Source organism: Callithrix jacchus, chromosome 13 (genome assembly GCF_049354715.1).
Source record: "Callithrix jacchus isolate 240 chromosome 13, calJac240_pri, whole genome shotgun sequence".
NCBI classification, from domain to species: domain Eukaryota; kingdom Metazoa; phylum Chordata; class Mammalia; order Primates; family Cebidae; genus Callithrix; species Callithrix jacchus.
This window is the reverse complement of record NC_133514.1, coordinates 121,205,072-121,229,795: the sequence shown is the minus strand read 5'-3', so window position 1 is coordinate 121,229,795 and position 24,724 is coordinate 121,205,072. Positions and strand designations below refer to the sequence as shown.

Genomic DNA, 24,724 nt, shown 5'->3' with positions numbered 1-24,724 from the left:
CAGCGATGCCTGACAAAGCCATGTCTCTTCAGTGGGACTGGCAAGAGCTGCTTCCCGGTTCTCAGAAGGATGCCTCTGAGATGGGTCCACATCCCGAAGCATCGGATCACATAGCAGTGCTGGATTCGAGTCACCCAGGCCTCTACAGACGGGCGCCAGGTGGGCATTTTAAGAATTAATAAGTAAGTATTCTTCGAATGACTAAGAATGTCATTTCAAGAATTAATAAGTAATCCTGATCAGGTCAACAGACAATGGTTTAGTTGGGATTTGGAAATAGTTTTAAAGTTTGTAATGTCAGTGTCATTAATTAACAGGTCCAGAAGGGGAAGACTGCCTTATCCTAGAAAATATATAAGAGACCGTATTTTGAGACTGGATTTGGATCTTTTAAAAAAATTTTTAAATTAAAAAAGTTTTTTTTTATACTTTATAAGTTCTGGGGTGCATGTGCAGAATGTGTGGGTTTATTACATAGGTATACATATGCCATGGTGATCTGCTATATCCATCAACTCATCGGCTACATTAGGTGTTTCTCCTAGTGCTATCCCTCCCTTAGCCCCCTACCCCCAACAGGCCTTGGTGTGTGATGTTCCCTTCCCTGTGTCCATGTGTTCTCATTGTTTAACTCCACTTATGAGTGAGAACATGTGGTGTTTGGTTTTCTGTTCTTGTGTTAGTTTTCTGAGAATGATGGTTTCCACCTTCATCCATGTCCCTGCAAAGGACATGAACTCATCCTTTTTTATGGCTGCATAGTATTCCATGGTGTATATGTGCCACATTTTCTTTATCCAGTCTATCACTGTTGGGCATTTGGGTTGGTTCCAAGTCTTTGTTATTGTTAATAGTGCTGCAGTAAACATTAGTGTGTTTGTGTCATTATAATAGAATAAATTATAATCCTTTGGATATATACCCAGTAATGGAATTGCCGGGTCAAAGGGTATTTCTGGTTCTAGATCTCTGAGGAATCACCACACTGTCTTCCACAATGGTTGAACTAATTAACACTCCCACCAACAGTGTAAAAGTGTTCCTATTTCTCCACATCCTCTCCAGCATCTGTTGTCTCCAGACTTTCTAATGATCACCATTCTACTGGCATGAGATGGTATCTCAATGTGGTTTTGATATGCATCTCTCTAATGACCAGTGATGATGGTCACTATGATGATGGTCACTTTTTTTCATATGTTTGTTGGCTGCATAAATGTCTTCTTTTGAGAAGTGTCTGTTCAGATCCTTCACTCACTTTTTGATGGACTTGTTTTTTTTCCTTGTAAATTTGTTTAAGTTCTTGGTAGATTCTGGATATTAGAACTTTGTCAGATGGGTAGATTGCAAAATTTTTCTCCCATTCTGTAGGTTTTCTGTTCACTCTGAAGATAGTTTCTTTTGCTGTGCAGAAGCTGTTTAGTTTAATTAGATCCCATTTGCAAATTTTGGCTTTTGTTCCCATTGCTTTGGTGTTTTAGTCATAAAGTCTTTACTCATGCCTATGTCCTGAATGGTATTGCCTAGGTTTTATTCTAGGGTTTTTATGGTTTTAGGTCTTATGTTTAAATCTTCAATCCATCTTGAGTTAATTTTTGTATAAGGTGTAAGGAAGGGGTCCAGTTCCAGTTTTCTGCATAGTCAGTTTTCTGCCTAGTCAATTGGCTAGTCAGTTTTCCAAACACCATTTATTAAATAGGGAATCCTTTCCCTATTGCTTGTTTTTGTCAGGTTTGTCAAAGATCAGATGATTGTAGATGTGTGGTGTTATTTTTGAGGGCTCTGTTCTGTTCCATTGATATATATATCTATTTTGGTATCAGTACCATGCTGTTTTGGTTACTGTAGCCTTGTAGTATAGTTTTTTTTTAAGAGAATTAAATCGTTTATTGATTACACATGATAATGGATGATACACAAGCTTCATTCCCATCTATAATTTTATCTGGTACCATTATTCAATTTAGATATATTGCATAGGATGTGCCAACAATCATCTTTATAACCAATAATTCCATGATTTTTGCTTGGGTAATTCCTTTTAATCGTGAACTTCAGGTCACAACAGTAACTATTAGTTCAACTACACCAAGGTTTCTGAAGACATTGGCTTCTCCACCCAAGCATGTTGTATATAAATTCCAAATAGAACCTGGCATCACCCTGAAGAAATTCTAACTTCACACTGTTGGGGAAATTTACCAAGATGGCTTCAGAGTAGACTAACTTTACACAGCACATTAAAAAAAAAGACATTTATTCAGCGTCACGATCAGACTATTACATTTAGCAATCAACAGCATGGGTGCAAAAAAAAAAAAAAAAGAAAAAGAAAAAATCTACATTAAAACCCTTTGTTGGAATGCTTTACACTTTCCACAGAACAGAAACTAAAATAACCTGTTATACAATTAGTCACAAATACAGTCCTCGAGTTTTTTGCCCACACACATGAGTATTTGTCTAAATCATGTCTTCTTTGTAGCAGCTAGGCCCCGCCACCACTGTGCTTGGCTGAGTTCACAAATCTGTTGTAACCTGTAGCTTCCCTGTCACTTCTCTGGCTCTCCTCTCCTGCTAAGCTTTGTTTCCTAATTAAAATCTTCTGCCACTGCCATAGCTACTGCTGCTACTGGAACCGCCATAGCCACCTTGGTTTGGCAAAGTATTGGCCGCCACCACCATAGGGGCCAGAGCTTCTGCCTCCAAAGTTTCCTCCCATCATGGGTCCAAAATTTGAAGACTGATTGTTGTAACTGCCAAAATCATTGTAGCTTCCACCACCTCCAAAATTGCCTCCATCATTGCCAAATCCATTATAGCCATCCCCACTGCCACCATAACCACCACCACCACGGCTGCCACCAAAGCCACCACGACCACTGAAATTTCCTCCACGACCAAAGTTGTCATTCCCACCGAAACCTCCTCCACGACCACCACCAAAGTTTCCAGAACCACTTCGACCTCTTTGGCTGGATGAAGCACTAGCCATCTCTTGCTTTGACAGGGCTTTCCTAACTTCACAATTGTGGCCATTCACAGTATGGTATTTCTGAATGACAATCTTATCCACGGAGTCATGGTCGTCAAAGGTTACAAAGGCAAAGCCCCTTTTCTTGCCACTGCCTCTGTCCGTCATGATTTCAATCACTTCAATTTTTCCATACTGTTCAAAAGAATCTCTTAGGTGATGTTCTTCAGTGTCTTCTTTAATGCCACCAACGAATATTTTTTTCACAGTTAAGTGGGCACCTGGTCTTTGAGAATCTTCTCTTGAGACAGCTCTCTTTGGTTCCACAACTCTTCCATCCACTTTGTGTGGCCTTGCATTCATGGCTGCATCCACCTCCTCCACAGTTGCACACGTGACGAACCCAAAGCCCCTGGAGCGCTTGGTGTTTGGCTCTCTCATGACCACACAGTCTGTGAGCGTTCCCCATTGCTCAGAATGGCTCCTGAGGCTCTCATCGGTTGTTTCAAAGCTCAACCCTCCAATGAAGAGCTTCCTCAGCTGTTCCGGCTCTTTAGGAGACTCTGACTTAGACATGATCGCGGGGAGAAGAGAGACTTTAACGATGCTGCTTCGGCGGCGTCCACGGGCAGAAAGGAAACTGTAGTATAGTTTAAAGTCAGGTGGCGTGAAGCTGCCAGCTTTGTTCTTTTTGCTTAGGATTGTCTTGGCTATACAGGCTCTTTTTTGGTTTCATATAAAATTTAAAGTAGTTTTTTCAAATTCTGTGAAGAAAGTCAATGGTAGCTTGATGAGGATAGCATTGAATCTATAAATTATTTTGGGCAATATGGCCATTTTCATGATATTAATTCTTCCTATCCATGAGCATGGCATGTTTTTCCATTTGTTTGTGTCCTCTCTTATTTTCTTGATCAGTGGTTTGTAGTTCTCCTTGAAGAAGTCCTTCACATACCTTGTAAATTGTATTCCTAGGTATTTTTTCTCTTTGTAGCAATTGTGAATGGGAGTTCACTCTTGATTTGGCTCTCTGTTTGTCTGTTTTTGGTGTACAGGAATGCTTGTGATTTATGCACATTGAACCTGTTGCCAGGTTTTGGTATCAGGATGATGCTGGTCTCATAAAATGAGTTAGGAAGGAGTCCCTCTTTTTCTATTTGGAATAGTTTCAGAAGAAATGATACCAGCTCTCTTTGTACCTCTGGTAGAATTTGGCTGTAAATTCATCTGGTTCTGGGCTTTTTTTGATTGGTAGTCTATTAATTATTGCCTCAATTTCAGAACTTGTTATTGGTCTACTCAGAGATTCTACTTCTTCCTTGTTTAGTCTTGGGAGGGTGTGTGTGTTCAGAAATTTATCAATTTCTTTTAGATTTTTCTAGTTTATTTGTGTAGAGGTGTTTATAGTATTCTCTGATGGTAGTTTATATTTCTGTGAGATCAGTGGTAATTTACCCTTTATCATTTTTTGTTATATCTATTTGATTCTTCTTTTTTTTCTTATTGGTCTGGCTAGTGGTCTATCTATTTTGTTGATATTTTGAAAAAAACCCAGCTCTTAGATTCATAGATTTTTGAAGGTTTTTTTTTGCAACTCTGTCTCCTTTCATTCATTCTGCTCTGATCTTAGTCATTTCTTTGTGTTCTGCTAGCTTTTGAATTTGTTTGCTCTTGCTTCTCTAGTTCTTTTAATTGTAATGTTAGGGTGTTGATTTTAGATCTTTCCTGCTTTCCCTCGTGGACATTTAATGCTATAAATTTCCCTCTAAACATGTTGTGTCTTTGTTCTCATTGGCTTAAAAGAACTTCTTTATTTCTGACTTAATTTCGTTATTTACCCAGTTGTCATTCAGGAGTAGGTTGTTCAGTTTCCATGTAGTTGTACAATTTTGAGTGAGTTTCTTAATCCTGAGTTCTAATTTGATTGCACTGTGGTCTGAGAAACTGTTTGTTATGATTTCCATTCTTTTGCATTTGCTGAGGAGTATTTTACTTCCAATTATATGGTCAATTTTAGAATAAGTGCAATGTGGTGCTGAGAAGAATGTATATTCTGTGGTTTTGTGGTGGAGAGTTCTGCAGATGTCTATTAGGTCCTCTTGGTCCAGAGCTGAGTTCAAGTTCTGAATAGTTTTGTTAATTTTCTGTCTCATTGATCTGGCTAATATTGACAGTGGGGTGTTAAAGTCTCCCACTATTATTGTGTGGGAGTCTAAGTCTTTTTGTAAGTCTCTAAGGACTTGCTTTATGAATCTGGGTGCTCCTGTATTGGTGCATATATGTTTAGGATAGTTTGCTCTTTTTGTTGCATTGACCCTTTAACATGTGTAGTGCACTTTTTTTTTTTTTTTTTTCACACCTGGGATGGAGTTCTTCATTTTTTTTTTTTTTTTTTTTTTTTTTTTAGGGAAAAAGAGAAAAAGAAGGGGAAAAAAAGAAAAAGGGGGAAAAAGGAATATTACTTCATTCCTAAAATGGGTTTCAATAATGGCCGATCAATATTTTGAGTGTTTAAAGTGGTTAATGCATATTTTATGTGTTTAAAATGGAGACCTCTATTGTGTTTATTTGTTCTGGCTCTGAGTTCAAATCCTGGATATCGTTATCAATTTGTTGTCTCGTTGAATCTAAATCTATGTGTCTTATGTATCTGGGTGTTAAGATCTCTTATTGTTACATTAATCCTTTTACCCTTGTATCCTTATAGCTTTGAAATCTATTTTGTCAAATGTGAAAATTGCAACTCCTGCTTTTTATTTATTTATTTTTGCTCTCCATTTGGTTGGTACGTTTTTTTTTTTTTCCAACCCTTTATTTTGAGTCTATGTATATCTTTGGATATACCGTTGGATTTTGTCTGTATCTTTTGATTGGGAGATTTGGTTGATTTAACTTTAGGGTTGCTGCCATTTGATATTAACTGGCTATTTTGTCCTTTTGTTGATAAAAATTCTTCTTTATGTTAACGCTCTTTACTTTTTGGTGTATTTTTAGAAAGGATCATACTGGTTGTTCCTTTCTGTGTATAATGCTTCTTTTAGAAGTTCTTGTAAAGCAGGCCTGGTGGTAATAAAATCTCTGAGTACTTGCTTGTTCCTAAAAGATTTTATTTTTCCTTCAAATGTAAAGCTTAAATTGGCAGGATATGAAATTCTGGGCTGAAAGTTTTGTTCTTTAAGTATATTGAATATTGGCCCCCACTCTCTTCTAGCTTGTAGGGTTTCCGTTGAGAGATCTGCTGTAAGCCTAATAGGCTTACCTTTATGGGTAACTTGATCTTTCTCTCTGGCTGCCCTTAATATTTTCTCCTTCGTTTCGATCTTGGTGAATCTAACGATTATGTGCCTTGGGGTTGGTCTTCTTGAGGAATATCTTTGTGGTGTTCTCTGTATTGCCTGGGGTTGAATAGTGTCCTGCTTTGCTAAATTAGGAAAATTTTCCTGGATAATGTCCTGGAGAGTATTTTCCAGCTTGAATTCATTCTCTCCGTCACATTCAGGTACACCAATCAAGCGTATATTAGGTCTTTTCACATAGTCCCATATTTCTTGGAGACTTTGCTCATTCCTTTTTATCCTTTTTTCTCTATTCTTGTCTTGTCGTTTTGTTTCATTAAGTTGGTCTTCGACCTCTAATACCCTTTCTTCTGCTTGATCCATTCGGCTGTTTAAGCTTGTACATATTTCACTCAGTTCTCGTGTCGTATTTTTCAACTCCATAAGTTCATTTGTATTCCTCTCTATATTGTCTATTCTTTTCAACATTTCATCGAACCTTTTTTCCAAGTTCTTAGTTTCTTTACATTGGGTTAGAACAAGTTCCTTTAACTCCCAGAAGTTTCTTATCATCCACCTTTTAAAGCCTACTTCAGATAATGGAACACAGTCCTTTTCCATCAGGGCTTGTTCCGTTACTGATGAGTCCTTTTCCATCAGGGCTTGTTCGGTTGCTGATGAGTCCTTTTCCATCAGGGCTTGTTCCGTTGCTGATGGGTTCTGATTTTGAGTATACTCAGCCTTCTTAGGCTGTTTTTTTCCCTTCATTTTAGATGAACCGCCTTTCTAATTAGTTTTCTGAGTCGACGTCCGACTTACTGATTCCCAGTGCTGGGATCCGAGCCACCCACTGTGGCAGCCTAAATAGCAGCGATAAGACTGATGGTGCTCTTCTGCCCGGGAATCTCTGGTCTGGCTTCCCTCTTGAGTCCGCAACAAGCGGCTCTGACTTCCCGGAGCTCCAAACTCTGGTCAGTAGGGGAAGCGGTCCCGTTGGCTCTGCGTGAAGAGCTGCTGCGCCGAGACGCCGGCAAAACCGCTGCAGCGGCCACAAGAGTCGCGCTGGCGACCCGTGGGGCTCCTCCACTGGGAGTCGGCTAATCGGTGAGTGACGAAAATTCGTCTAATGATGTGGCGTCGTCTCGTTCTCTGAGCTTTCACTGGGAGCTACAATCCTGAGCTGTTAGTGGTCGGCCATCTTGGATAGATCTCCCCCACTTTTTTTTAATCTTTTTTTAAATATTTGTCGGCTTAAAGTCTGTTTTATCAGGAAGTAGGATTGTAATCCCTGCTTGTTTTTACTTGCCATTTGCTTGATAAATATAAATAAATATTCCTCCATCCCTTCTTGTGTCTTTGCATGTGAGATGGGTCTCCTGAATACAACACACAGATGGGTCTTGACTCTTAATAGAATTTGCCAGTCTGTGTCTTTTGACTGGGGCATTTAACTCATTTACATTTAAGGTTAATGTTGCTATGTGTGAATTTGATCCTGTCATTATGATGTTAGCTGGTTATGTTGCCTATTAGTTGATGCAGTTTCTTCATAGTGTTGATGAACTTTACAATTGGGTATGCTTTTACGATGGCTGGCACTGGTTGTTCCTTTCCATGTTTAGTGCTTCCTTCAGGAACTCTTGCAAGGCAGGTCTGGTGGTGATGTAATCTCTTAGCATTTGCTTGTCTATAAAGGATTTTATTTCTCCCTTGTTTATGAAGCTTAGTTTGGCTGGATATGAAATTTTGGGTTGAAAATTATTTTCTTTAAGGATGTTGAATATTGGCCCCTACTCTACTCTGGCTTGTAGGGTTTCTGCAGAGAGATCCACAGTTAGTCTGATGGGCTTCCCTTTGTGGGTCACCCGACCTCTCTCTCTGGCTGCCCTTAACATTTTTTCCTTCACTTCAACCTTGGTGAATCTGATGATTATGTGTTTTGGGGTTGCTCTTCTCAAGGAATATCTTTGTGGTGTTCTCTGTATTCCTGAATTTAAATATTGACATATCTTGCTAGGTTGGGGAAGTTCTCCTGGATAATTTCCTGAAGAGTGTTTTCCAACTTGGTTCTATTCTCCTCATCACTTTCAGGTACACCAATCAAATGTAGGTTTGGTCTTTTCACATAGTCCCGTATTTCTTGGAGGCTTTGTTCATTTCTTTCTTTTTTCTCTAATCTTGTCTTCACACTTTATCTCATTAAGTTGATCTTCAATCTCTGATATCCTTTCTTCCGCTTGATCAATTTGGCTATTGATACTCGTGTATGCTCCATGAAGTTCTTGTGCTGTATTTTTCAGCTCCATCAGGTCATTTTTCTTCTTCTCTAAACTGGTTACTCTAGTTAGCAATTTCTCTAACCTTTTCTCAAAGTTCTTAGCTTTCTTACATTGGGTTAGAACATACTCCTTTAGCTTAGAGGAGGTTTCTACTACCCGTCTTCTGAAGCCCACTTTTGTCAATTTGTCAAATTCATTCTCTGTTCAGTTTTGTTCCCTTGCTGGAGGTTCCCTCCAGACCTTATTTGCCTGGGTATCACCAGTGGAGGCTACAGAACAGCAAAGATGCTGTGTCCCTTCCTCTGAAAGTTTTATCCCAGAGGGACACCCACCAGATGCCAACCAGAGCTCTCCTGTATGAGGTGTCTGTTGACCCCTGCTGGGAGGTGTCCCCCAGTCAGGAGGCATTGGGGTTAGGGACTCACTTGAGGGGGCAGTCTGTCCCTTAGCAGAGCTTGAGCACTCTGCTGGGAGATCTGCTGCTCTCTTTGGAGCTGGCAGGTGGGAATGTTTAAGTCTGCTGAAGCTGTGACCACAGCCGCCTCTTCCCCCAGGTGCTCTGTCCCAGGGAGATGGGAGTTTTACCTATAAATCCCAGACTGGGGCTGCTGCCTTACTTTCAGAGCTGCCCTGCCCAGAGAGGAGGAATCAGAGAGGCAGTCTGGCTACAATGGCTTTGCTGAGCTGTGGTGGGCTCTACCCAGGTCAGACTTCCCAGTGGCTTTGTTTACACTGTGAGGGGAAAACTGACTACTCAAGCCTCAGTAATGGTGGATGCCCTTCCCCTCACCAAGCTGGAGCACCCCAGGTTGATTTCAGAATGCTGTGTTGACAGAGAGAATTTCAAGCAAGTGGATTGTAGCTTGCTGGGCTCCGTGAGGGTGGGATCCGCTGAGCTACACCACTTGGCTCCCTGGCTTCAGCCCCCTTTCCAGGGGAGTGAATGGTTCTGTTTTGCTGGCATTCCGGGAACCACTTAGGTATGAAAAAAATTTTCTGCAGCTAACTCGGTGTCTGCCCAAATGGCTGTCCAGTTTTGTGCTTGAAATGCAGGGTCCTGGTGGTGTAGACACCCAAGGGAATCTCCTGGTCTGTGGGTTTCGAAGACCATGGGAAAAGCATAATATCTGGGCTGGAGTGCACCATTCCTCACGGCACAGTCCCTCGTGGCTTCCCTTGGCTAGGGGAGGGAGTTCCCTGACCTCTCACGCTTCCTGGGTGAGGAGATGCCCCACCCTGCTTTAGCTCGCCCTCTGTGGGCTGCACCCACGATCTAACAGGTCCCAATGAGATGAGCTGGGCACCTCATTTGGAAATGCAGAAATCACCCACCTTCTGGGTTGATCTCCCTGGGAGCTGCAGACTGGAGCTGTTCCTATTCAGCCATCTTGCCAGCCCAGGATTTGGCTCTTACTCCCATCCTTATTTTCATTCACGTTGAGTTGCAGTGAATGAGGAGCTTGATTTGAAGTGAATAGACCTCGATGCTCCTTGACTCAATGTTGGACAAATCACTTAATTTTTCTGAACTTCACATAGTGTCAGTGCACCTTCTGCCTGCGTCTAGGGCAAACTCAGAGACGTTGTGAACATGTTCCTGGAGCCCGCACTGCTGAGGTCACGAGAGATTCTCCAGTGAGGGAACCTCTACCAGTGAGTTGAACCCTGCTTCCTCATGGGCGAATCTTAAAATAAAAAAAAAAACTTTCAAGAAATATTAGGAGGAATTGTTTGAACCAGGAGTTTGAGAATAGCCAGGGCATCATGGAGAAAACCATCCTCTACCAAAAAGCAAAAAACAAACAAACAAACAAAAAACCCCAAATTAGCCAGATGTGGTGGCGCATGCCTGTGGTCCCTGCTACTCTGGAGGTTGAGGTGGGAGGATCACCTGAGCCCCGGGACATCGAGGCTGCTGCACTCGTGCTGCTGCACTCCAGCCTGGGTGACAGGGAGACTGTCTCAAAAAAAAAAAAAAGATAAAAAGAAATACGGTGCTGTACATTACTCATGAAGGTTTCCTCAGGTACATTGTACGTTTTATTATTTCCTGAAGTGGAGATGATGAAGATTGGGGTTGTTTTCGACAGGACTCTGCAGCTTCCCCTGGGTGGGTCTGGCTGCAGGGGACTGGCCTCTTTTCTGGAGCCTGACACCTCTTGTGCTTCTGTCATGGGTGCCCTCAGGGTGACCAACAGCCACTTGGCCAGTTTTAACTCACAGTGGGCTAGGGGCCGGTGAGCCAAGGACTGTGAAGATGTAGGTGTCAACAGGAGAGATGGAGGTGCTGGGGGACGGCCGGGTAGGCACAGGGTACATGCAGCCCATCTGCCCAGGCAGACCGCTCGGCAGCTGATGGGGGTCCACACTCACTCTCAGCCTGCTGTGGCTCCCTGCCACCTGTAGTCCCTGCCCTGTCTCGCCCTTCTGCACTCACAGGACTCAGGGGTTGCTTCCAACGTTCCATGGTTCTGTGACTGCATAATTTAATTAAATAACATTCCCACCGATGAAATATGAGGAGTAAGGGCATGAGGGAATTTTCACTTCTATGAAAACTTAGTTGGAAGTTTAGAAAACACTAAAAAAAAATAAGTTGCTAAAAACAATTACTGTTCAGTCAGGTTGGTGAAGTCAGCAGTGAAAGTTTGAAAAACCATGCAAGTATAATTGGATTCTGCTTTTTTTTTATTGCTTTGAAAGTGTTTTAAAAATGCTCCTCCACGTTAAGAGAAACAAACTGAGAATCATAAGAAATGCATTTTGACTGTGGTTTGTGCAAACGGTGGCGTTACACTTCCCCACTTCACGAGGAGGCTTGCGTTCCGCATCAGAAGGCTGGTGGATGAAGAACCTGCAAATGTTTAAGATGAAAACAAACTCAGATTAATGAAAACGAAAATGACATCTACCTGTCATCTATCAACTACTTATTATCTATCAACTATTCATCTATCATCTGTTGATCCATCCATCTGTCATCTACCTGTCCAGCTATCATCTGCCTATCAATTATCTATAAACTATCCATCTACCATCTCTCTACCTGTAATGTATCTATTTGTCTATCTGTCCATCATTGCATCTATCCACCCATCCGTCATCTATCTGTCATGTATCTATCGATCTGTCATTTATTATTTATCCATCGATCTATCATCTATCATTTGTCCATCATCTGTCTAGAATGACCCCACGCTTTCACCCTGCGTTCTGCCGACTGGCCAGCCTGCCCTTTTCTGTCCAGCTCTGATCCGTCTCCTACTGGCTGAGTTAGCAGTGCCAATGGCAGAAGGAAAAGGTGAAGAGTTTTGAGTTCAAGTCGACCTGGGTTCAAATGTTGACTTCCCCACCAACCACCACTGTTATGATTTGGGGCAGTCACTGCAGCTCCTCAAGCCTTTGTTCCCTTGTCTATAAAATGGAGGTAGTAATTCCTGTTCTGCTGAGTTTTATATGATGTATAATTGTCATAACGTGTTTGGCTCACAGGTGTTCACAGACCAGGTGGCGATGATTACTCAAGTTGCCGTGTGGACCCCCCGCGGTTCAGGTGGTCCTCACCCTGGCTGCCTCTGAGGCTCAGGACAGGTGTGGGGCTGCAGCAGTGCCACCTGCTGACTGGGGTTAGGGTGTGAGGGGCTGCGCTGGTGCACGACGCTGGGGCATACTGTGGCAGCAGCTGGACCAGGCAGGGTGAACGCTGAGCCCTCTGAGCATGCCCACCTTGTCATGTGGGTGACAGCGAGGAGCCAGGATTTGCATTTCTGTGATACAGAGGAGGAGGCGAAGAGCAGCACACACACTGGGAAGGAAAAGGTCCCAGCCAGCTGTGGTGGCTCTGTGGCTCCACAGTGCAGAGTGCTTGGCTTCCATGAGGCTTCCATGCACCATCCCCCGAAGAATCCAGCATCCCCCTGTTAGGCCGGGAATGTTGTCCCACTTGGCAAATGAGGAAATGGAGACTTGGGATGTGGAGGATTTGCATTTGTCCTGGAGTTCCTCCAGAGCTGATGGCTGCAGACGTGGCGGGCACCTCGCTGAGCCCTGCTGGCCACAAGGCACACAGCCAAGAGCAGCCACCTGGGAGGCCAGCACCACAGAGCCCAGCCCCACTGCCTCCCACACCCGATCCGGGAGGCTGGTGCCACGGAGCCCAGCTCCATGGCCTCACACGGCCAATCCCGGGAGGCCAGCACCACGGAGCCCACCCCCACTGCCTCGCAATGGCCAATCCCTGCAGCGACGTGGAGGCCCAGACAGGTGGGACGGCCTTGAAGACAGCATGGTTGGGCAGTCTAGGCACCACACCTGAGCTGCAAATTCAAGCTCAGAGATTCTACAGTCCCAGCGTGCGTGGCTCTGAGCCTAGCAAAGCCTGAGGGAGATTATGGTGCAATGGCCTTGAGAGGGCCTGAAGGTCACTGTCCTCTTCCACCCACTCTTCATTTCTTCCCGCAAGGCCACAACAGTTTTGTCTTTAAGGTGCACCTTCAGCTCCGACGTGCACGGAGGCACTAAGGTCAGTGCTGTGCCTGAGGACGCTGCTCTCACGCAGCTCATCTGAAGCCCGCTGAAGCCTCTCCCCGCCAAGTCCTGTCTCTTTTCAAACAATCAGAATGGGTGTGTGATGAATAACGACTGGTTTTCAACACGGAGTCTTGGAACAAGCCAGTTTTACACGCGGCGGCTCCGTGCATGCATTCTCAAAGAGAACGGGCTGGGTTTCGGCAGCCAGTCTGCAGATATCGCTGCTATCCTGCAGGTATCGGTTTGGAAATTTTAGATGAACAAGCGGAAACGCTGATGAGAAGCTGCCAGACCTGGCTCTGCAGTTGCAGACACGCAAGAAACAATTCCGAGATGCAGCTGTCAGGAGCGAACGGAGCACGAAGCGGATGCAGACGGTTACCGAGAGCCGCAGAGGCGCAGCGGGGAGCTTGGCACCCCCAGGAAGCCGCGGGGAGGGCGCGGGCTGCACCCACCTCAGGCAAAGGAACAATGGGCGGGTGGGCGATTGGCGCGGGGAGGAGGCAGCGCAGTGCGTGCGGCATCTGCGGGAGCCTGGTTCACGCTGGGGTTTGACTTGGAACGGTGTTTGGAGTCTGTGCCCTCCACCAGGGGCCCGTGCCAGCACAGTGTGGCCCTGGCAGGAGAACAGGACGCCTGCAAGCATCGCCAGTCAAATGCCAGGGAGGATGCAGGAGCAGCGTGCAGCCCCAGGACTGGGAGCTAGGTGGAAAACAGGCCACGATGGTGCCTCCCAGGTGGCTGCTCTTAGGGGAGCTGTTTCCTCCTGCTGTGGAGTTTGGGGAAACCGAAGCAGGAAAATGGTGGGTCTTTGTGAATGGAAAATGATGTCCTTTGCCTGGCTGGCAGGCTGACACGGAGTGGAGGCCCGGGCTTTGCGGCAGCTGGCTCCTGCAAGCCACACCTGTGGGTATGTCCAGGGGCCAGGGGGAGGGGGCTGCACCCCTCCTAGCTGGAGGAGAAAGAGCCTGGTGTGGCCACTCGGGGCTGGAGCTCACTGTGGTCCTTGGAGCTCAGTTCCAGAAGAATAAGGAGAATAAACCTTTCTGACTTCTTTTCATTATTCTCTGATAGAGGTGATTTTAACCAGTTTTAGCCCCAGGCCAGCTGTGTTTGGAGCTGGGATGTGAACGGCTGGCTGGAGGGCAGGTTCCTACCTTTCCATGTGGGGAAGTCCTCAGGAGTCTGGGGAGGCCTATCCACCCCTCCCAGAAGAACTTAATAAAATACACAGAATTACCAAAGAATGAGACTGAGATACGATTAGTACGATAACTTAGAAAGCTGACAGCCCAACAAACGTGCTTTTAACGGGTACGTACAGGGTACATCACACGACAACACCCGCTGCTGCAACTGGAAGCCTGGCACAAGCATCTCAGGGCAGGAGAGGCCTGTGGCCTCCGTCTGCCGAGGTCGCAGGTCCCGCTTTTGTGGTCAAAGACATTCGAAATCTCAGCTTGAGGTTGGTGAAAAGGAAGGTGAATTTTCTCCCCAACTGTGGTTTTGGCTCATCTGGGAAGAAGATGCCAAAATGAAGTCAGGTGCTGAAAGCTTTCCTGACAGGTCCCTGTGGCAAGTGAAGGGGCAGGGTTGGGGGTGGGGGATTGCCCGGCTGTGGTGAAGGTCCTGGGTGGAGGGGAGGCTGAGGGGAGGAGGCTGCGGGGAGGAGGCCACAGGGAGGAGTAGCCAGGAAGATCCTCGGGCTGAGCGGAGTCCAGGAGCAGAGATGTCTGACCCCGGCGTGCAGGGTGCGCACGTGGCCCGGCTGACAGCCCATGGTGCCAGCAGAGGCTGCGGCTGCCCAGGGGCGGGTGCCCGGGTGCCCTGGGCTGGGTCAGAGCCTCCTTGAGCCTCGTTCCCAGGAGGGAGGGCCGAGGGCACACTACACAGCCACTCTCTGGCCCATGACGGAACGCTCAGTTCAGACTCAGTTCCTGACTCCTTGTCTGGGGAGACTCGGAGTTCACGTGTGAGCAGGCCCTAGAGGGCCCAGAACCCATGGCTGCCAGGCAGGTGAGGCAGATGTCGTGCATGGTGCGGAATGGAAGCTCCCGGCTCAGCCACCTGTGCACACACACTGTATACACATCTCGCCCCAGAGGGGAGGGAAGCGCTTGGCAGGGGCTTCGGAGAGTCGTATGCGGCATGTGAAGCAGTGGGACTGCCCTGAGGCCTTTCCTGGTCCCCACACGCACTGTGCCCCTGGCCCTGGGACATGGCTCATTCCTACCCCTCTCAGCCAGGACAAATCCCATGTTCTTTCCCTCCTTCCTGTTATCAAATCCCTGTCTGATTCACGCTTAGATATCACTGGCAAATCTGGTGGCTCAGGACCCAACTCCATGGAGATTTCTGAATTTTAATGCAAGGTACCCTGAGCTGTGCTTTTGGAATCTTCAGGGAAAGAATTTCAGAAACAGCAGGAGCCCTCACGGAGTTCCACGGGCTCTGTTTGTGGCCGTGTCCCACTTTGAGCTGCCCTGTTCAGCTCTGCTGGGAGGGCAGCGGGCCTGGTTCTTGGGAGGGCAGAGGCCGCCCAGGAGAGGTGCAGGGCCTCCGGATAGGATGACTCTCCTGCACAGCCCGGGGAATTCCCTGAACAGGAGAGCCTCTCCCGCAGAGCCCTGGGATTCCCGCTTCAAGTGCAGTGGGTGGAAATGATTTGGACAGAGGGCAGCTATAGCTGTTTCCATCACTGGTTGAGAAACCCCAAACCCTGAAGATTTGGATGTGTTGGAAGATGTTTTTTGGGCAGTGTTGCTGTCTACTATGATTGCAGGTTTGAGAATACATTTTTACTGACTTTTGTCATAAACGTGTTTTGAGCAAATATCAATCTTTGTTCCAGCAGTCGAATAGTGGTTACAAATCAGGCTGCTCTTCATACCTGTTCCAAGGACCAGCTGGGCACTAAGAGGGCCTGGGGCAGGGACTGGAGGCCTGGGGTAGGGGCTGGAGGCCCTAAGGTGGGAGCTGGAGGTCTGGGGTGGGAGCAAGAGGCCCTGGGGTGGGGGGCTGGAGGCCTTGGAGTGGAGTCCGGAGACCCTGGGGTGGAGGCTTGAGGACTGGGGTGGGAGCAAGAGGCCTGGGGTGGGGGTTGGAGGTCTAGGGAGGGGACTGGAGACCCTGGGGTGGGGGTTGGAGGTCTAGGGAGGGGACTGGAGACCCTGGGGTGGGGGCTAGAGGCCTGGGGTGGGAGCAGGAGGCCCTGGGGTGGGGGCTGGAAGCCTGGGGTGGGGACTGGAGGCCTGGAGTGGGGACTGGAGGCCTGAGGTGGGGACTGGAGGCCCTGGGGGGGGGGCTGGAGGCCTGGGGTGGGGGTTGAGGCCCTGAGGGGGGGCTGGAGGCCTGGGGTGGGGCCTAGAGGCCTGGGGTGGGAGCAGGAGGCCCAGGGGTGGGGGTTGGAGGCCCTGGGGTGGGAGCAGGAGGCTCTGGGTTAGGGCTGGAGGCCCTGGCGTGGGAGCAGGAGGTCATGGGGTGGGGGCTGGAGGCCTGAGGTGGGAGCAGGAGGCCCTGGGGTGGGAGCTGGAGGCCTGAGGTGGGAGCTAAATTCCTGGGGTGGGAGCTGTAGGACTGAGGTGGGAGCTGGAGGCCTGGGGTGGGAGTTGGAGGCCCTGGGGTGGGAGCTGGAGGCCTGGGGTGGGAGTTGGAGGCCCTGAGATGGGAGCTGGAGGCCTGAGGCTGTGGCCTGGGGTGGGGGCCAGGCAGTGCTTCCCGGCTACTGCTCTCCATTTCAGCTGCTGGTCTGTAAATAGTTTATGCCCGATTTGCTGATTTCCTGGTGTGCATTTCATTGCGCTGGGGCTTGTTTTCCAGTATCATGTTTTGGTTTCTAGAAATAATGATGTCTTAATTTGCAAATATGTAAAAGGAGCCATCATTTTTCAGAGTCTAGGAAGCCTTCACAGTGATCCTTGGCTCGGCTTCCTGGCAATGTGGTGTGTTCAGGAATTCTCAGATGTGAGGACGTCTAAGCCATGGGCAGGCTGCTCTCAAAAGCGATGACAGCACATTAATTGAGCAGCGAACGAAGTGAGTTGATATTATGTTTTATGGATATCTAACTGGAAACTTACTAATTGAGATTTTGTATATTTTGAGGGATGGAAACAAAGATCTGGCTCTTCCAGTAAATAAAAAATGGAGCAGCGGCGCACGCGCGGTGAAGATGCACAGTGAGCGCCTATGGAGCAGCGCTGCGCGTGCGCGGTGAAGATGCGCAGTGAGCGCCTATGGAGCAGCGGCATGTGTGCGCGGTGAAGGCCCCCAGTGAGCGCCTATGGAGCAGCGTGGCACGTGCCAGGTGAAGATGCGCAGTGAGCGCCTATGGAGCAGCGGCATGTGTGCGCGGTGAAGGCCCGCAGTGAGCGCCTATGGAGCAGCGTTGCACGTGCGCGGTGAAGATGCGCAGTGAGCGTCTATGGAGCAGTGCGGCTCGTGCGCGGTGAAGATGCGCAGTGAGCGCCTATGGAGCAGCGGCATGTGTGCGCGGTGAAGGCCCACAGTGAGTGCCTATGGAGCAGCGCGGCACATGCGCGGTGAAGGCCCGCAGTGAGCGCCTATGGAGCAGCGTGGCACGCGCCCGGTGAAGATGCGCAGTGAGCGCCTATGGAGCAGCGTGGCACGTGCCCAGTGAAGATGCGCAGTGAGCGCCTATGGAGCAGCGGCATGTGTGCGCGGTGAAGATGCGCAGTGAGCGCCTATGGAGCAGCGGCATGTGTGCGCGGTGAAGGCCCACAGTGAGTGCCTATGGAGCAGCGCGGCACATGCGCGGTGAAGGCCCGCAGTGAGCGCCTATGGAGCAGCGTGGCACGCGCCCGGTGAAGATGCGCAGTGAGCGCCTATGGAGCAGCGTGGCACGTGCCCAGTGAAGATGCGCAGTGAGCGCCTATGGAGCAGCGGCATGTGTGCGCGGTGAAGATGCGCAGTGAGCGCCTATGGAGCAGCGGCATGTGTGCGCGGTGAAGGCCCGCAGTGAGCGCCTATGGAGCAGCGCTGCACGTGCGCGGTGAAGATGCGCAGTGAGCGTCTATGGAGCAGCGTGGCACGTGCCCAGTGAAGATGCGCAGTGAGCGCCTATGGAGCAGCGGCATGTGTGCGCGGTGAAGGCCCGCAGTGAGCGCCTATGGAGCAGCGCTGCACGTGCGCGGTGAAGATGCGCAGTGAGCGTCTATGGAGCAGCGTGGCACGTGCCCAGTGAAGATGCGCAGTGAGCGCCTATGGAGCAGCGGCATGTGTGCGCGGTGAAGGCCCGCAGTGAGCGCCTATGGAGCAGCGCTGCACGTGCGCGGTGAAGATGCGCAGTGAGCGTCTATGGAGCAGCGTGGCACGTGCCCAGTGAAGATGCGCAGTGAGCGCCTATGGAGCAGCGGCATGTGTGCGCGGTGAAGGCCCACAGTGAGTGCCTATGGAGCAGCGCGGCACATGCGCGGTGAAGGCCCGCAGTGAGCGCCTATGGAGCAGCGTGGCACGCGCCCGGTGAAGATGCGCAGTGAGCGCCTATGGAGCAGCGTGGCACGTGCCCAGTGAAGATGCGCAGTGAGCGCCTATGGAGCAGCGGCATGTGTGCGCGGTGAAGATGCGCAGTGAGCGCCTATGGAGCAGCGGCATGTGTGCGCGGTGAAGGCCCACAGTGAGTGCCTATGGAGCAGCGCGGCACATGCGCGGTGAAGGCCCGCAGTGAGCGCCTATGGAGCAGCGTGGCACGCGCCCGGTGAAGATGCGCAGTGAGCGCCTATGGAGCAGCGTGGCACGTGCCCAGTGAAGATGCGCAGTGAGCGCCTATGGAGCAGCGGCATGTGTGCGCGGTGAAGGCCCGCAGTGAGCACCTGAAATTGGTTTAGGCCGGGCGCTGTGCTCACACCTGTCGTCTCAGGACTTCAGGAGGCTGAGTGGGCTGATAACTGGTGCTCAGGAGTTCAGGATCCTGGGCAATGTGGAGAAACCCCATCTCTACAAAAAACACAAAAATTAGCTGGGCGTGGTGGCATGCACCTGTAGTCTCAGCTACTGGGGAGGCCGAGGAAGGAGAATCGCTTGAATCTGGGAGGCAGAGGTTGCAGTGAGCCAAGATAGTGTCACTGCACTCCAGCCTGGGCAACAGAACGAGACTTCATCTCAAAATAATAATAATAATAATAATTAATAATAAAATAATAATAAAGACAATTTGATAATGGTCTCGAACTCTTGACCTGGTGATCCGCCACCTTGGCCTCCCAAAGTGCTGGGATTATAGGCTTGAGCCACTGTTCCTGGCCCGTCTTTATTATTTATACAGTTGAATAATGTTGGATCCATCCTCTAACATTATATAAATAACACCACACTATCCACCTGACTAACAAAATATCAGCTGCGCAATGCCAGTGTGGTGTTGATGCTGGAGGAAAAGCGTCTCATTCTTCACAGGGAGAACGTTGTGTGTTTCCTGCTCTGTGCTGCTTTTGATCCAGTCTAAGGTCACTAGGCAACAAAACCTTCCTCTGTAGAGCTTACTTCTGGTGCGCACCCAGCTCACAGCCCAAGGGCCTGCCCTGCGTGGTTTGGGATGGGCCGATGTGGTACAGAGGGCAGAGGTTCCAAGGTTCCTACCTTCTCCGTCCTCAGGTGTGTCACATCGTCTTCATTTGACATTTTCTCAAAATGGAGGGGGAAAAACAATGATGAGACTGTGCTCAGATCAGAAGTGCTATTAACATTACCCACCTGTTTCTCCTTGCATGTGTGTTGTTCAGAAAGGCAGACTACACAAGCATATGAATCCTACTTCTCTCACTAAGAATCTGCGATTTGGAAGAAATCAAACAAGATATTCTGCTTCTAGCTTTTCAGCCGAAATGTAACCGTGAAATGCAGGTGTCCGCTGCGTGGAAAGTGAAAAGAAATGGCACATGGTTTAGGGTCTTGACGGCAGTCTACGTTTGCTTTTGCTGAAGAAAGTAAATTTATTTAAGATATGTTTTTAAGGGTTTTAATATTTAAATATGAAGACTAGAAGAACTTTTATCTGAAGGTGCAGCCTCTTAAGTTCTGCTCTTTGTTGGCTTTCTGTTGGAAACAGGGAGCCATGTTTAGGAACCGTATAGTTTTAGGAAATCTTGCATGTTTAACATAAGCATTTTCTCAGACTGTATGTGTTATGCTGGAATTATAAGTATGCCTAAATTAAGATCTAGATCTCCAGCACAGGAGCCACCTTTTCATTTTATCTTACACAGGATTGGGCACATTGCTGATACTCAATTAACTAATGATAATAATGTAGCAATACTCAACTTCCATTTGGTCACGAGTCCTGCATATACAGTGCTTGTGAAAGCATAGCATCTCCTAAATTACACGTTGTGCTCAGATGAAATGTGTCATCATCATGAAATTAGAGTTAATGGCAGGAAGGGGACCTCTTCCATCAGCCCCTCCAAGCTCCTCTGCACACCTCTGAAGTGTGCCTCATTATGGATTCATTTTAAGCTTCATTGAATCCCAGAAATTAATTTGATGTAAATTTCATTGCAAGGCTCTGGAAACTTTAACTTCAGAGGTAATGCTAAAGTAGGATTTTCTCCCCGTGTTTGATACAGTGCTTTAGACCGACGTTAAAATATGGGTTGAGTGTACCAGCCATCAGTCAACATTTTCTCCCCAAATGACTCTGATTTAGTCAACGTTTTATTTTGCATTTATTTCTCACCTGTATTTCTAAAGCGTTTTCTGACATATGGCCTCCTTGATCTTAGCGGGATCATGATTTAAAAGGTGCCTGGTATGCTGAGGCCAGCTCAGGAACGGAAACCCGGCCGTCCCGGCTCCCCTGGGCTCACGCCTGTTCTTCCCTCTAGTGTCGACGTGCTTATCTGTGCAGTTGCCTCCCGCTCCAGTCCCACTCACACCCTGTTAGCTTGAGAGCTTCCGTTTCCACCCCTGGGTATTCTGGGTTCTTATGCAACCCCTTTTTCTTTCTGTTGGCTGTTTGGATTCCTAGTGATGCCTCCTTTTTCCCCATCCAGATTTTAATCCTCATTCTTCTTCTTTTTTTTTTTGGAGACAGGGTCTCCCTCTGTCACCCATGCCGGAATGCAGTGGCGTGAACATAGCTCACTGCAGCCTCAACCAGGCAGGCTCAAGTGATCCTCCCTCCTCAGCCCCCTGAGTAGCTGTATCCACAGGCGTGCGTCACCACGCCCATCTAATTCCCTCATTCTTCCTACTTTTATACATGAGACAGTCTTGCTCTGTCAGCCAGGCTAGAGTGCAGTGGTGCAGTCTTGGCTCACTGCAACTTCCATCTCTGGGTTCAAGCGATTCTTTTGCCTCAGCCTCCCGAGTAGCTGGGAATAGAGGTATGTGAGCCACCATGCCCAGCTAATTTTTGTAGTTTTAGTAGAGCTGGAGTTTCATCATGCTGGCCAGGCTGGTCTTGAACTCCTGACCTCAGGTGATCCTCCCGACTTGATCTCTCAAAGTGCTGGAATTACAGGTGTGAGTCACCATGCCTGACCGCCCCCCCCTTTTTTTTTTTTTAACCTTTTTCTGATATCTTCTACAAAGTGCTTTGACACAACTCTTCCTCACTAATTCCTTCTATTCTTTCAGAATTCACAGATATGTCAACAGTGTGTGGGACACGTGGGCAGGAGTCTCCAAGGGAGGAAAGCTCTGTGTGGGGTAGAGCTTTGGACAATGATTCCCGCAGGAAAGGTGCAGGCATCATCTGGAGAGACAAAGCTCTTCTGGGGCTCGGAGGGTCTTGAATGTGAGCCGGCAGGTTTTAGACTTTCTCACTTGCAAAACTCTAAAAACACACAGATATGCATCAAGAAGAAATGACGATAGTAAAAGGAAACCCAGTTCTACAGTCAGAGGAAACTACTGCTAACAGGGTCTCCCTCTGTCACCCACGCCGGAATGCGGTGACATTCCCTTTTGAGGGAAAATGTTTGTTCCCTTTTGAGACAGGGTCTTGCTGTCACCCAGGCCGAATTGCAGTGGCACGATCATAGCTCACTGTCAGCTCGAAATTCCTGGGCTCAAGGTATCCTCCTGCCTCAGCCTCCCCTGTAGCTGGGACCACAGGCATGTACCACCACACTCAACTAATTAAAAAAAATCTGTAGCGATGTGGTCTCGCTGTGTTGCCCAGACCCATCTCCAGCACCTGAGCTGAAGCGATCCTCCTGCTTTGGCCTCCCAAAGTGCTGGGATGACAGCGTGAGCCCCGTGCCGGGCCACCTGCTGATACGATGTATTCAACAGGACTCGCCGTGTTTTCTTTTCCCTTTTGCATATAACACTCATACTTTCAAAAAGCAAAAAAAGGTCCTATCATGTGATTATTTTAATTTTTTTAACTAAAGACCTCTTTGTTTGAGTACATGAATTTTTAGTGTGGCTCCGAACCGGATCCAGTGGCCTGGTTTTCCGTTCCTGTTTCTCTCATGGCTTCACAATCTAATCTAGGGCTGGTAGCATCAGGAATGGACAAAGACAATAGCCTTTCTCTGGTAACACATACAAATATTTGCTCCAAAGGGTTCTCTTTTAACTCGGTTTTCTGTGTGTTTGACTTTCGCTTTGATGCAGAAGAGTTTAAGTTTCAGGTGCACCTGTGGCTTTGGTGTCCTGCTCAGCAAGGCCTTCTGCAGCCCAAGACTGTTAAGGGACATGGGAGTTCTGGGCAGATGGGTGAGATGAATGGGGTGTCGTCTTGCCTGATCCTCCAGGTGAAACGTCTGGGTCCAGCTTGGCTGGTGGCGCACGGGAGAGCGTCAGTGCTCTGCTGAAGAGGAATCACGTGGAGCGAGAGGGTGGGATCCTGGCAGGTAGAGGGAGGGTCACGAGGCAGCGGCCTGGAGGAGCAGCCAGAGTGGTCGATGGGGTGAGGTTTGAGGGTGAGCCCGCTGAGTTCTGGCAGAATGCTGGAGGATGGTGTCTAGTAGCCAGCGGGAGGCACAGGCCTGGGTGGGGAGGAGAGAGCCGACATTTCTTAAGTGGGGACTCGGGAGCACAGGCATGCTGCAAGGCCGGTGTAGGCCTCACCGGCCTCAGAATGCCACTTTCCCCAGAGTGGCTGTGGATTTTCACTGAATTTCAAGAAAAGTGCCTTCCCCTCAAATGTAAGACACCCACATTCTTAGAAAATGGTTTAAGATGACTTTAAAAAAAAAATCACTAAACACCTAATATATTACCTATATTTTAGATCTGTTTTCATCTTCTGAGTTACATTGTATCAGAAAACATTAATAAAATCGTGGTCTTGCCGGGCGCGGTGGCTCATGCCTGTAATCCCAGCACTTTGGGAGGCCGAGGCGGGTGGATCACAAGGTCAAGAGATCGAGACCATCCTGGTCAACATGGTGAAACCCCGTCTCTACTAAAAATACAAAAAATTAGCTGGGCATGGTGGCGCCTGCCTGTAATCCCAGCTACTTGGGAGGCTGAGGCAGGAGAATTGCCTGAACCCAGGAGGCGGAGGTTGCGGTGAGCCGAGATCGCGCCATTGCACTCCAGCCTGGGTAACAAGAGCGAAACTCCGTCTCAAATAAAATAAAATAAAATAAAATGAAATCAAATCATGGTCTTGTAATATGCACGTAAGTGGTACTAAGGTAGTAAAACATGTGCCTGCCACCAAAATGTCTTTCTGTTGCTTACATTTGGTACATTAGGATAGAGAGGGTCTTTTAAACTCATCCAGTATCATAAAAGCTAAGCAGGCTGTAGGAAAGATTCAATAACACGGCAGGAATTAAAGAAAATGTCAATTTTTTGTTTGTTCGAGACAGGGTCTCACTTTGTCACCCAGGCTGGAGCGCAGTGGCAGCCTCTTGATCACTGCAGCCTCCATCTACTGGGCTCAGCTATCCTCCCGCCTCAGCCTGCCAAGTAGCTGGCACTACAGGCGTCCGCCACCACAGCTGGCTAATGTTTTGCATTTTTTGTAGAGATGGGGTTTCACCGTGTTGCCCAGGCTGGTCTGGAACTACTGAGCTCAAGTCATTTGTCCGCCTTGGTCTCCCAAAGTGCTCAGATTACAGGCGTGAGCCACAGTGCCCGGCCCCAGACATCTTAAAGTTTTAAAAACAGATGAGAATTTGTGTTACTGTTTCTTTGGATTCCATGTGACCTGAATGTCTGACTGAAGACCAACTGCAGATCTACCCGTCACACCTTTTATTGCCACCCCAGATAGAATTACCCTGAAAGGACACATCAGGTGCTAACAAAATGCCTAGATGGAAAAAGAGTCTCTCCTTTAAATAGAGTACCCTCCTGGCTCTCCTATTTTGTGTCATTAAGCACAATTTGTGATACTTGGTACATAAGCTCGGGATGTCCTTGAGCTGCAGGAGGGAGAGAGGTTGGCATCATGAAATGATGGCACGAAGTGAGAGCCATTAGCGACGGAGAAGGATGGCGGGTGATTGGGTCCAGCCCCCAGGGTTAACTGCCGCATTCTTCCAGAGTATATTCTTAGTGTTTCACTTAGCCTAGTTTCAAAATTCGTCTAGATGATGGGGCTTCTCTCTTTCCTCCTGGAAGACAATTAAACAGACTCAGAGAAAGGTTCCTGGTATGTGGTGTCACCTGTGGCGTCTTATTCTGTCTCGTGCATGTGGTCGGTGTGTGGTGATGTGTGCACACCCACGGATTTGGTTATT

At 48.1% G+C, this 24,724-nt stretch overlaps 1 protein-coding gene across 1 annotated transcript; it reads right to left on the bottom strand.

Annotated features, from left to right (window-relative positions):
- Positions 1 to 1,866: 1,866 nt before the first annotated feature.
- On the bottom strand, positions 1,867 to 3,611 carry LOC118146940 (heterogeneous nuclear ribonucleoprotein A1-like). The gene has a single exon (XM_078347011.1). The coding sequence runs from the start codon at positions 3,548 to 3,550 to the stop codon at positions 2,630 to 2,632; it is 921 nt and encodes a 306-aa protein (XP_078203137.1). The 5' UTR covers positions 3,551 to 3,611; the 3' UTR covers positions 1,867 to 2,629.
- Positions 3,612 to 24,724: the final 21,113 nt, after the last annotated feature.